The following is a 13,205-nucleotide window of genomic DNA, read 5'->3' as shown; positions in this document are numbered from 1 at the left end:
CTCTCATTTCTCTCTCTCTCTCTCTCATTTCTCTCTCTCTCTCTCATTTCTCTCTCTCTCTCTCATTTCTCTCTCTCTCTCTCATTTCTCTCATTTCTCTCTCTCATTTCTCTCATTTCTCTCTCTCATTGCTCTCTCTCTCTCTCATTTCTCTCTCTCTCATTTCTCTCTCTCTCATTTCTCTCTCTCTCATTTCTCTCTCTCTCTCATTTCTCTCTCTCTTTGCTCTCTCTCTCTCTCACTTATCTCTCTCTCATTTCTCTCTCTCTCACTTCTCTCTCTCTCATTTCTCTCTCTCATTTCTCTCTCTCTCATTTCTCTCTCTCTCTCATTTCTCTCTCTCATTGCTCTCTCTCTCTCATTTCTCGCTCTCTCATTTCTCTCATTACTCTCTTATTTCTCTCTCTCTCTCATTTCTGTCTCTCTCATTTCTCTCTCATTCTCTCTCATTTCTCTCTCATTTCTCTTTCATTTCTCTTTCATTTCTCTCTCATTTCTCTCTCATTTCTCTGTCATTTCTCTGTCATTTCTCTCTCTTTTCTCTCTCTTTTCTCTCTCATTTCACTTTCATTTCTCTTTCATTTCTCTCTCTCCTTTCTCTCTTTTTTCTCTCTCATTTTTCTCTCGATTCTCTTTCATTTCTCTCATTTCTCTCTAAATTCTCTCACGATTCCCTCTCACTTCTCTCTCATTTCTTTCTCATTTCTTTTTCGATTTTTTCATTTCTCTTTCGTTTCTCTTTCGATTCTCTGTCGATTCTGTCTCATTTCTTAATCAATTCCCTCTCGAATCCCTCTCGATTTTCTCTAATTTTTTTATAGTTTCTCCCTTGTTTCTCTCTCATTTCTCTCTCATTTCGCTCTTATATCTTCATTTCTCATTTTCTCTCTTTTCTCTCTTATATCTTTCTCTTTTCTCTCTTATTTTTCGCTCATTTCTCTCTCATTCCTCTCTCGATTCTCTCTCATTTCTCTCTCATTTCTCTCTAATTTATCTCTCATTTCGCTCTCATTTATCCCTCAATTCTCTCTGATTTCTCTCATATTTCTTTTTTATTTCTCTCTGGATTTTCTCTCATTTTGAATATTTTTTATTGAAGGACTGCATTGCCTGTAAGGACTCATCCCCCATGTAGAGATTATATAGAATCCTTATGATAAAAGTTTGCATAACAACTATCCGTAAAATACTTAAGCTTTTAATGATACGCTCACCAGTAAGGAGCCTTCCTAAATGACATTTACTGGAATAAGTTAAGCTTCAAGTAACGGAAAATAGTCACCAAATATAGACTGCTTCCTTGAAATCGTTCCATTCATTTCCCGGACATAAATTATCATCCGCACCTGTGTCCCACTCATGCTAAGTGGGAGCGTTACCGAGAGAGTGCACGTGTGACACCGTCCAAGCCAGGTTTTCCTGGACGAAGAAAATGTGTCACTTAACGAACAGAAAAACCGGATCCAACCGGAGGTTTCAGCGAGCCGCACCGAGCAAGGGCCGCATCCTTTACCCAATATCCTGACGCATTTTTAAGTGATCTCCTCCCACCGGTTCAGTTTTTTACGTTCTATTAAGCAAAATTTCCATTAAAATCTAAATTGTCCACATGCATCATTTATCTTCGTTTCATTAGAATTGTATAAGGTGCATGCGACGGCCGTCGTTTGGAGTCGGCCACCGTGCTCTTTCCCGGTTTTTTTTATCCCATTTTGCGGATCGGATTGCGTCTCCGAGAACTCTGGAAACGAGGCCTGGAAATTGGGATGGAATTATTTCGCTCCCTTCGGACACCCTGCTTCACCGGTCGGGACATCAGTCGGCCGGCAAACTAATTTCAGCTCATCCCCGTGCCCTCGTGCCATCTGCATGCCCCCTGCGCGTATCATACCGCAAGCAACCGGCGGCCATCGGAAATGAAATCCAATCCGATTTTTCCCCCCTTGCGATCCGGCCGTTGCCTAGAACACCGAGTTTTTGAGTACTTCGAATAGTGCAGCAGCAGCTCAACACGCACACACACACAAGCCGGGACCGGGTATTTCGCTTGTGTTGTGGCCGTCGTTCAAAAGTCATCGTTGATTACAATGTTCACGAGTTTTAACCGAGGGTGAAGCGCTGGAACACAAGAACGCAAGCAACGCAAATGATGCCTCCGGATGCCTGCGGCAAACGGCAATGGCCAAAAAACCTTAAAAACCGAGGGCAGGAGCGAATCGTGCAGCATCTCCGGCTGATGATGGTTGGCTACCCCTTCGGCGTGGTAGCGGCGGTGATGATGATGGTACGCGCGTCTTAATCATGTAATAAACTCATAAACATCGTTGCTAAGAAACGGCCCGTTCCCTTGCCCGATCTCGGCAGGGATGGACGGACGGACCGACCGTCGGTTTTTGGCCCAAAAAGGGAAATGCAGGCAAACTATCGTAACGCTCTAACGAGTTAAGGGCGAGAGCTGATCTTTTCGATTACGGCAGGCAGGAAAGAGCCGAGTGGCCAAAAAATAAAATGAGCCCGGGGAAACAAGGAAAAAGGTAAACTATTCGCACCGTTTGGATGATTGTGGTGGAAAATTTTATGATTTGTGAACACAGAACGCTCTCATTTGTTCGCCGTTCTCGGGCTGCACCAAACGTCGTTAACGGTTATGTACTTTTCGGGACTTTTAATGCTCAATTGTGGATGTCCGGAATTTATCATTCTTAGAATTTTTACACCCTTCGAGGTGTGTGCTTGCCAACGGGGGAAGAGATTTGGCAGTCGCGCTCACCATACAATAAATGCATTTTATGATGTTTCAATCAATGTGTAGAGCGAGTCGAATCGAACGGTTTGCCCATGAACGTGACTCACTCTGTGATTTGCTTCAGTCGCTATAAAACGTTTTCATTTGTATGACATTATTACGGGAAGAAAATATTTAATCTGTTCGATAGATGCGGCGAGCGATTATGCGATGGCAGTAATTGGCGCTGCTGTTTGAATTGAGCTATAAAGTGTTTCAGATCATTGCGTTTGTCTTCCTGATGACTCTATCATTACCGGTCAGAACCAACTGGATGGAATGGAATATCGTCCTGTGTTTGTTTGTTTGTACTATATTCGAATTCGGAGTGGTAGAATTAATTAAAAGACAATTATGTATATTTTTGTTGGTTTAAATCTAACAAGAGAAGATAAAAATGTATCACAACCATTAAAAGTACGAAAATAAAGCTTTGGATGTCATAATAGAAGGATATGAACAAGGTTGTCTGGTATCATTCTCATGACATAGTAAGGCTCATGTTTACTGTTTACTGAAGGATCTATGTCTTGCTCTTTCTTTTCTCTCTCTCTGTTTTTCTTTCTTGCTCCATCTCTATCTAACTCTATGTCGCTGTAGCTTCTTGTCACAGGCTGCTGGTCCGGGAGTATAATTATTTATAAAATTTAATAGATTAGAAAACATAGAGGAACAATTTAGACCGATTGTGATGACGATTTCAAGCTTTAATCGGAATTCCTCAGCATAGCATAGTTGTTCAGATACAGAGGGACGGAAGGACGGTCTAGTGGCCGAGACGATAGCGGCGCCGGTCTTGACAAGGCAGGACCGAGGCTCAAATCCAATTAAGACCACCCTCCCAGTACGCAAGACTTACTATCCAGCTATGACTAAAACCAAGTAAAAGAAAGCTAGAAGTTCTGATAAAAATGATAAGGATACTATAGTCTAAAACATTCGTTGAGTTGCATGGCTTTCCGTAAGAAAACTGTGCAATAAAATAGATCATAATTTTGGTGTCCAACCCATCCTGAGGTTACTCTCCGCAATAGCTGGAACAGCAGAGCAGTTCAGAGTATTACAAATATTTAAAAATAGCGTTATTTTCATTGATGAGTCAGCCAGAATCCTGGTGAGCCCGGGGGCATAGTGGAGTAGCTGTCCAGCTACGAGTAATTTAAGTTAAGATAGTCAGTGTTGGCAGGACAAGTAGGATCACAAACTTCAAAGTACTTCTTGGTATATCAAACAAAAATTTCACTTCATTTATGATAGTCCAATGGCCCACTTGTTTGAGACTTCTAAAGAGTTCGAAACGAATGGCTTTAGGGACCTGTTCCGTTCATCAGAAGCCATTGTATTGAAGAATTTTAGCACTCACATGTGAGCCCAGTGGCCCAGTTGTTTGAGACTTCTTTAAAGTTCCCAACGAATGGCTTAAGGGACCTGTTCCGTTCATCTGAAGCCGTTTATTGAAGCTTATTGAAGAATCTTAGCACTCACATATGAGTTTCAACTAATTTTTCTCTGGAGCACAAATAATCTCAAATGTAAAGATATTGGACTCTAATTGTACCCATATACACTTACAAAGCTAATATAAAGTATCTGCATCAAAGCACTATTTGGAGACCTACGAAGCGTCTCACTCTTCAGATAAAAAATATTAAACTCGCAGATTTCACAATAAATAGTCAAAATTTTAAACTCTGATATAATCTCCAGGAAAAGATGCCAAACTTCATCTTCAGAAACTCTTCCCTTTTTCAATCCCCCTCTCGCAAGAAACCTTCCCTTAACAAGCAACGCTACAATCTCTATTTCTTTGTAAACCAGATTTGCAATCAGCCGCAAAAAAACTACCCTACCCGACGCGCGCACCCGGGAGAACTTTACCGTATGGCTCATTTATCAAAAATGGACCATTTTTCCTTTCAAAAGCACCGAACCGCTGCCATGTTGTAATCCTGCTTGTAATGCTACCCTCGATCCAGCGAGACACCTCACCTCCACCGAGGAATTCGTGACATGTTAATTACTCCTCCCACCAAGAGGTTGCTCCGGCAAGACATTCGCTTACCGATGATTAATTTATGGTTGGATGGAAAACCCGGTCCAACCGGGCCAACCGGGAGAAAGTGTTTAGCGGAAGTGGCCACATGCGTCACTTCCCAAGGAATCGGTACTCCACTGCAACTGGTGCAAATCGTCATCCTCGCTCTCATCATTCCCGCACATCATCATCATCATCCTCGGCGAAACGTCGTTTGCAACTCAAAATTATGGGTAGCATATTTTATTTTGCTTCACTTTTTCTTCAATTTAATCAGTCCCCATCTCAACCGAACGTGCGCCTCCTTTCCCCGGGCTGGAAGTTCTTAATCGGAAAGTTCGGGCCGTATGTCTTCGTTCCGGGTTCGATCCGTGGAGGAGCACGGGCATAAAGCGCGTGAAGGCGTGAGATAAGCATAATGAGGCGAGTGAGCGAGGTTTGGCGGAGTGTACACGATGTGCAAAAGCAATTTTTGCCCATTAGGAGGACTTTAATGAAGTAGAACGTTAATTTTTAATACACTCCAGGCAGCTGGAACCGTTTGGCGGAAGAAGGAAACGTTGAAGCAGCGCTTTGGGACGAAAGTCCCATACCTTCGACACAGCCCAACCGAGCGATCGAACGTTCGATTCTTCGGTGCCATGTTCGACATGAACGCGCATCGAGAGCTGATACATAATCTTCGACATCGTTATCAAAACTTTGCCGACGTTTTCTTAGGGCTATGGGGCGCTGCTACTCGCTCTCGTAGCTGTGGTTATCTCGTCTGGCGGGTAGAAATCTTCATCAAAACCAATACTTAAATGGTTGGCTCTCGGTTGCCGGCGGCCGTATCCGTAGGGTGAGGGGAGCGAAACTCATATCCTCCACTTCGGAAGCAAACTCCATCAACTTAAGACGTTGAACATCGGTTTTTATGATCGTCCCTTGCTTCCGTCTTCTCAAATCCCTCTCCAACTCATCATCGCACCAGGACAGAGCGTACCGAAAAAAGGAGTAAATTAAACACCAATCATGATGCCATCGTCAAACCACCCTTTTGCCCGACTTTTCCGACGGAATCGTGGGCTAGAAAACCCCGGCAGTGTACGGCGGCACTTTTTTGACGAGAAAATCCTTGATTGAATTTACCGTCACTACCATTTGCCTGCTGCAGTCCCGAAGCATCAAGCCCGCAGCAAGGATTCGATCGCCGAAAGGAGGAGGAGGAAGAATTTCCAGCGCGATACATTTTCCAAACGGCAATGAAATTTTGCTCTCCAGGTTTAGTGAAGCAGAGCAGGAAAAAAAACATAAAATCTCCCAGACGACCACCACGCAATAGCTCAGAGATCCTGGAGGCTGAAAGTTATTATACGGAAGCTGGTGCGGAGACTCGGGCAGCGACCACACCAAACAACATCGCGTCTTCGCCTCTGACAGCTTGGTGGAAGTAATCCGAGGTGAAATAATGAAAACTAATTACCGAACCGAACTCACCTTCATGCAGGCGTGCACGTTGGCACCGTGGCTTAACAGCTCGCTCACCATGGCTTCGTGGCCACCCTGGCAGGCAACGAACAGTGGCGTACCGCCGTCCTGTGATGGCAAGCCGAAAAGAAAGAGAAATACATTAAATAACATCATCCACCGGGAGGAGGAGCTTCATCATAAAAGAAATTCACCCTCTGTGGGTGTGTGCATTTTGTAGTGGACAGTTTCAAACGAGGTGACACAGACCAAACAAAAGAACCGAAGGAAAGGAAAGAAAAAAGTAACAGAAAAACAACAATGAAAGATTTAATTAAAGTAAAGGAAAAATACACGCTCATCCTTTTTTCTTGCTTCTTCCGGGTTTGACGATCAGTTTTCCATCGGGAGGAGATCACACGAGGTGGTAGTTAATGGTGAAAAGCGCATTCTTTGCATAACGTGCTGGTTTTTTTGTGCTGCTTTTATAATATTGAGGTGCTACTCATGCTTTGCACTTTTAATTTACTGTGATAGTTTTCTTTTTACAATGGTTTTAATTTATTTGATATCCTATGAAGTGTGGGGACCAGGTTATGATGTGATTGAAAAGTCGAAAAAATGACAGTGAAACATTTTGCATGATAACGTCACATAAAGGTAGAAAGCTGTTCTGGTGGCTCATAATAAACAATTTTAATAATGTCCCACCTACTGCTCCAGATGACAGTAGATTTAAAAATATTAATGACAATTCAATTTAAACAACTGACATTTGTTTAAGTAAATCATCGATCAAGCAAGAAACTACAGATTAAGACTGGCTCACAATACACGACTTTTAACGTGTCCCACCATTTGATTTTAAAATGGCATCTAAAGGTATTTAATAAAATTGATTAAAACACTTCTCAAAATATTAAAAAAGTAAATGGTTACAATAAAAAGGATTATTTTTCCGGCTAAAATGTCTTATAGAAATTATGAGCTATGAGACCGACTCAAAATAAACTATTTTAATCTTGTCCCACCAAGTTGAAGAAAAATTATATTTAATGATGAACAAAGAATTTTTTTTTGTTAAGAATTTAAAATTCTTTTCGACAAAGCTTAACTATTTTTTGTTTATTTTAAATTTTGTATCTTCTTTGACGTTCTTGCATCTTTCTTTGCATATCTTTGTTTTGTGCATTTGATTTAAAAGGCGTTTATCTTTTGCAAATTTAACAATCGCCTAATTTTTTAGTAAAAAATTTTGTTTCTTTTTTATAACATATAATGTGTTGGAAAGTGTTTCAATTAATTAGCAAACCAAATAAATAAAAAAAATATTGAGAAGAAATCGTTATAGACAGCCAAAATTATTAAACGGGCTCATAATCGACTATATCAATATTGTCCCACCATACAAAAAATTGAAATTTAATAAAAAATCAACATTTCAACATTTCCCAATTTTTTTCTCTATTCTAACATGCATACAGAGTGTTATATTACACGTCCATCACTTAACAATACCCGTTTATTGCTACAAAACATATTCTACTGCTGCTGTACACTAGCAGATTGAATTTAGTCCCATCCCTTACGCCTGTTCCTGTGCTAACCCTACCGGATACCGGTCGATACGACGGTGCAGAGTACAGAGGTGCATTTGTGTATAAAAATTAATAAACTCGTCATAACCCACCACCACCACGACCGGCAAAGAGCGGAGGGGTTTTACTTACCACGGACGAACAGTCGACCGGTGCTCCCGCCTTGAGCAGTATCCTAGCAACATCGACGAAGCCACCCTGTGCAGCGAAGAATAGCGCCGTCGTACCGGTCTGCGAATCGTAAGTGAGTGTGTTAGGTATGCAGCAGTGGAAAATGCCCGGTGTCCCAAACGGTGTCCCAAACGTTTCCCCAGCAAAAAAAAAAAAAAAATACTCCCTACATCTTCCTTTCGGATCACTAAAACCGGACACCGATGGAAGAAAAAAAGCTATACATCCCATGTACAGATGATGCAAACAACAGTGTTCCAATTTATAGTGCGGTAACTATGGCGACCCGCTTCTCAGCGCCTGTCAGGGCGTTAGGGATCGTTGGTCCGTCACAACAGCAGCAAGTTACACGGTTTGTTTATCACGGGTAAAATCCCGGGGATCCTTCATCTGGGGACACATCTGCCCCATGACGCTCGGTTGGGTTTTAATGTAAAAATTCATTTTTCCCATGGTAACTCATAACTCGGCGGCATCCGTGCCCTTATATGCTCGATATGGTTCGAAAACTACTTGCCTGATGGGACACTCTTCTGTGTGCCAGAACACTAGTTTGCTCTTGACTGCGAGTCGTCCGAATGTTATGAGCTTGATGTGCTTTACATATTAGCAATTTTGACGAGATGTGTCTCTGTGAGAGCTTGTAATATTTCGCAATAATGTTTCAACTTTTCCGACCAAACACGACATTACACAGGCGAGAGATGATTATGGGGTTTAAGTGCCAAAAGGAAACCCATCATCAGATATCATATCTGAGGGTGTGTGTGTGTGAATGTGTCAAAGCTTTATCTCTCCCGCACATCATCGATTTCCTTCCATCCAACGCGTCCGGTCGATTCTCTGTAAAATAATTCCGAAATAGTTTTCACCCAACGAAGCCAACGATATTTCACTCGCCCGTACATTAGTTTGTATCCTGCACGGGGAAATACAACTTCCCATTTCAGCATAAAGTAGCTCACCAAAAATGCAAAACCTGCAACCGGCTTCTCGTTCGTTTCCTGGCTGGAATTAACCAGCTGGAATGGATGAAAACACCACCGGAAGGAAGACTCAACACCGACTGGACATGCTCGATATCCGGAGTTTCGCAAAATGTGAATCCAAATTTCGCACTCTCGGCGATAGGCGCTAGGCAAGCAAAAAGGCAACAACAAAAAACCCCCCGAAAACCATGCCACTGAAGTTGAAGAATTTTCCATTACATTTTTCAAGCCCACGAAAAAAAAATCCATGTAAGTAGTTGGATCCATTTCTTCCATTGATACTACCCACCCGGGATGATTCACGCTGAATGCTAACGAATATTATAATTTGTATCACGTTCCAAAAACCGCCCGAAAGCTGGGGAGGGAAAAGGGGCGAATCGTTTCACTTACCACGCGACGGGCATTCGGATCGGCACCCTGCTCCAGCAGCTCGATGACGCAAGCTGTATGTCCACCGGCAGCAGCCAGGATGAGCGGTGTGGTATAGTCCTGCCAGTGGAAACGGGGCGAGAAAGAAGAAAAGCGGTGGTAAGGCATAGAGCAAAAATTAACAAACCGATGGAATGTCGTAGCGCCCCAAGATGAGAAATAGTAAAAGTGGAAATTATTACACCAGGAAAATGTGCCAGCAGCCGCCCGGTGGGCAAGATGCCGCTGTGACTAGGTTGCGCTGATGTAAAGAATCGACAGGGATCGACACGTTGGTGTGGAGGATTTAATTGAACATTTCAGTGTAACTTGAACCATTTTTATAATATATTCAATTTCTGTTTTTCTGTTTCTGTTTTAACATTCATTTAAATTGCACTTTTTTGTGTTTTAGTTATTATGATTAAAACGATCAGTTTTTTCATTGCTATTTTCTTTTTTTCTATTATACCCACTTTTTGACAATTGTTGTTTTTCTTTTATTCAACGCAATGTACTTCATTCAATTGTTCCATTGTTTTCCAATGCTTTGGAATATTTCATTTATTCTTGTTTTTCCTCTTCTTTGCTTTTCCAGATTTTATTTGCATCAAGCACAAAGGTTTTACAGTTTATGGTTATTTTATTAAATTTTATTTATGTGTTGTTGTTGTTTATTTATTCATTGCTCTTGTAGTTTTATTTTTATTTTTATATGCTTATTTATTTACTTTTTTATCTTTTTTATTTTTTTTATTATTATTCTGTCTTATATGTTTTTATTATTTTATGTTGTTTTGTATTTATTTTATGTTCATTTATGTTGTTTTAAGTTGTTTGCTCAATTGATTGGTTTTATTTAATTTATACATTTTTTTATTAATTTTTTTTTAATTTGTCTTAGTGATATGACTGGGGCTTTGTAATCTACTTTAGCGTTATTATTTTTATTCTATTAATCACAATTTTATCACTTGTAGTGTTTTCGATTTGTTCTTAAATTGATTGATAGTGTTTTGGGGCTTGTTATAGTTTTTGAAAAATTAAGCTTACATTTAAGATTTTCACGTATCTATTTATTTTGTTTTATTGTCATAATTTAGTCTCCTGTTCTTAAGGAAGAAAGGGTTCTTTACAGTCATGTCCTTCAGTCAGCTTTAGGCAGCTTCTGTCGAAAGCTTTGACGAACCCTGGAGCATAATACAACCGAACAGTAGCACCGAGCTGAGTTCCAAACATGTTACGAGCGACATAAAAATTTCCCTCTCTTCTCACACTACCACACCCCTCAACCACCCCCCTAACCCCACCTTTTTACCCAAAAGTAGCACACTATTTATTATGGCGTTTTCAATTTCCGTTCACACTTATAAATAAACCTCCATTCCCGGCGCCTTGATGATAAAAGCTCTGCGCGGCGAGTACCAAAAATCGGGAAAACCGACCGGAAAACATCCTGGGTGAGGAGGGAAAAATTTTCACGCAGACCACCCAGCCGAAATGGGAAGGTTGGTAAATGAAATTATGTCCACCTTGGTTGACTGCAAATCGGTTGCTTACCACGCCACAACCCTTTCCGTACCCCTTTCGTTCACCCTTTCCCCAGAGGCAGTACTCGATTTAATGACGACACTCGGTCACCTTGCGCTTGGTTCACACTCACACTCAAGACACTACCATCCGCACAGAGGCCTCTTCTTCTGAGAGGCCGAAATCGCTCGTGCATTTTTAAGCATTTAAAAATGTAATCAGCTCTCGTGCTCTTGTGTGTGTGTTTTAGGGGAAGAAGAAACGAAAAACCTCCCGGATACTCTATGCACCTCGCAAATGTGTGCCAATGTTCGGCAGTGACGATAAGGCGAGTAGGTCTAGCTAAGTTGTGGCACGTCATGAGGTCTTGCCCGGATTGCAAGTGGACACACACCGAACACTGAGTGGGATGTTTTTTTTTGTTGTTGTTGTTGCTTTGCCTCGAGGTGGTGGCCCAAAAATCGCAATAATAACTCAAGTGTCCTCACCAGTGCGCCAACGGTGACGATGGTGACGACGATGACTCCGGGCGTGCCACTCATAATCAACGTCCTTACAGCTCAAGTCCGTCCTAGTCCTCGCTGGATGGTTGGTTGAGGCGATTTTTTTTTTCTCAGGCGATCGTGCATCATATTTCTCCCTGGTCGGTGTACTCGAGCAGGATAAGAGCTTGCCTGGAGGGTTATTTTTTTCGGGGGTTTTCCACGATTGAAGCAGCTTCTTTTTCCACGATCCGTTTGCTGTTGGCGGGTGTCCGCATACACTGACGTACGAAATTGTGTCACGGGATGGTTGAGGGATTCACAAGCTGCAATGCAATGGATATGATGAGATGCGCTGGAGGAAGACGGATCTTCGGTGGCATTAAAATTTGAATACAATACGACTCCGAGTAATGCAATTATTTTCCTTTTCGAATGCGCAGAATATTTGGTTACACGTCTCCGTCGGAACTGGTAAGGGTACTGGATTAAGCAAACGCAACATGACGTGGATTGTCGTCGACATGTCGTCGATTCTCCGATACGACTATTTCTTGGTCCGAACTGTATCCATTATTCACTCCCTCTATCTCTCTCCCTCTCTCACACACGCTCTTTGCTTCTCTAAGGACTTTCGTTGAGACTTCCGCCCTCAAGAAGTCGGCAAGTGGCACTAAAAAATAACTCGCACCACTCCGACTCCCAAACCGTGGTTTGGTGGTTCGTTGGACGGCACAAGGAAATTTGACAGGATGCAGAGCAGCGACGAAAGTAAATTCCGGAATGGCGGAACTGACTGGGAAGGAAAAGGATGGCCCCGAGGAAGGAAAGAAAAACGGTTATCCTCTCTAACTGGTTTTTACGATGTTTCCGCCTTCGCGCGCCCATTAGATCTCCAGGCTCCTCAGGCCCGCTCTTTAATTTAATTATGTCCCTAAATCTTCCCGAAAGCACTTTTCATTACACCTACCCAACAACCATCGCTAGCCCGCTTCGCCCTTTTGCCCTTATCCATCTAGATCCATCATCATCGTGGTTTGCTTCGCTAGCCGGTGGCTTCTTCGGTGGAGAGAGATCTCGAGAAGCGTCGAACGGAATCGTTCAGGATCGCCCTCCCGGCTGGACTCGGCGAAGAAATCGGCTTTACGGTTCCCCGAGTTTTACGTCGGTGTGTGTGTGTGTGTGTGTCACTTTGGAATAAATTAAAACCCCTAAAACCCCGCTTGCTTCACTTCCATCACCGAGAATGGCTACCGGGGAAATGGGCGGTCAAATCAAATCCTGCGTTCGAAAAGAATGTCCGAGATGGTTTCTTCTTCCGGTTTGGATTCCTTACCGATGATGATAGCATTGGCAGAGGAGTAGGCGGCCAAAAATAGACACGCGCCATATTTTATTCCCTTTCGGTGCTTGGCTGGGTCCAATATCGGACCGGTCGGGAAGTTTACGTAACGAAACAAAACGTGCCAAGGCGTCTTTGGTGAAGTGAATAAATTTGACGATTTTTAGATGATTGAAATTTTTCTCCAATGCGCCGAAGAATCTTGGCGCACTGTGGGTTGAGTGAAGGACGAATTAACAATGAAGAAAATAGTCTGGAAGAAATCATAACATTGGGAATGTCTTTAACGAGGTACATGAAGACAATAGTGAGAATGGTCACGTAATGTAAATGCTACCGTACAGGCAGATACAGCATAAAGGGTTTCTTGTGGGGCATATCATACAGATAATTGCTCTTAGTAAATCATTGGA

At 42.3% G+C, this 13,205-nt stretch overlaps 1 protein-coding gene across 13 annotated transcripts in view; it reads right to left on the bottom strand.

Moving 5' to 3' along the window:
* The window catches only part of LOC118510777 (ankyrin repeat domain-containing protein 29), a 253,927-nt gene that overhangs the window by 30,367 nt on the left and 210,355 nt on the right, over nt 1–13,205 (bottom strand). For all 13 annotated transcript variants that reach the window (XM_036053055.1, XM_036053046.1, XM_036053047.1 and 10 more), the window contains 3 exons: nt 9,421–9,519; nt 8,000–8,098; nt 6,300–6,398 (listed from right to left, as the gene is read on the bottom strand). In XM_036053055.1, coding sequence (XP_035908948.1) covers nt 6,300–6,398; nt 8,000–8,098; nt 9,421–9,519 — 297 coding nt within the window. The remainder of the gene's footprint in view (nt 1–6,299; nt 6,399–7,999; nt 8,099–9,420; nt 9,520–13,205) is intronic.

The sequence above is a fragment of the Anopheles stephensi genome, chromosome 3 (genome assembly GCF_013141755.1).
Source record: "Anopheles stephensi strain Indian chromosome 3, UCI_ANSTEP_V1.0, whole genome shotgun sequence".
In the NCBI taxonomy this organism is placed as follows: Eukaryota; Metazoa; Arthropoda; class Insecta; order Diptera; family Culicidae; genus Anopheles; species Anopheles stephensi.
Note: the sequence above shows the minus strand (reverse complement) of the source record. Positions and strands in the feature narration are given on the sequence as shown.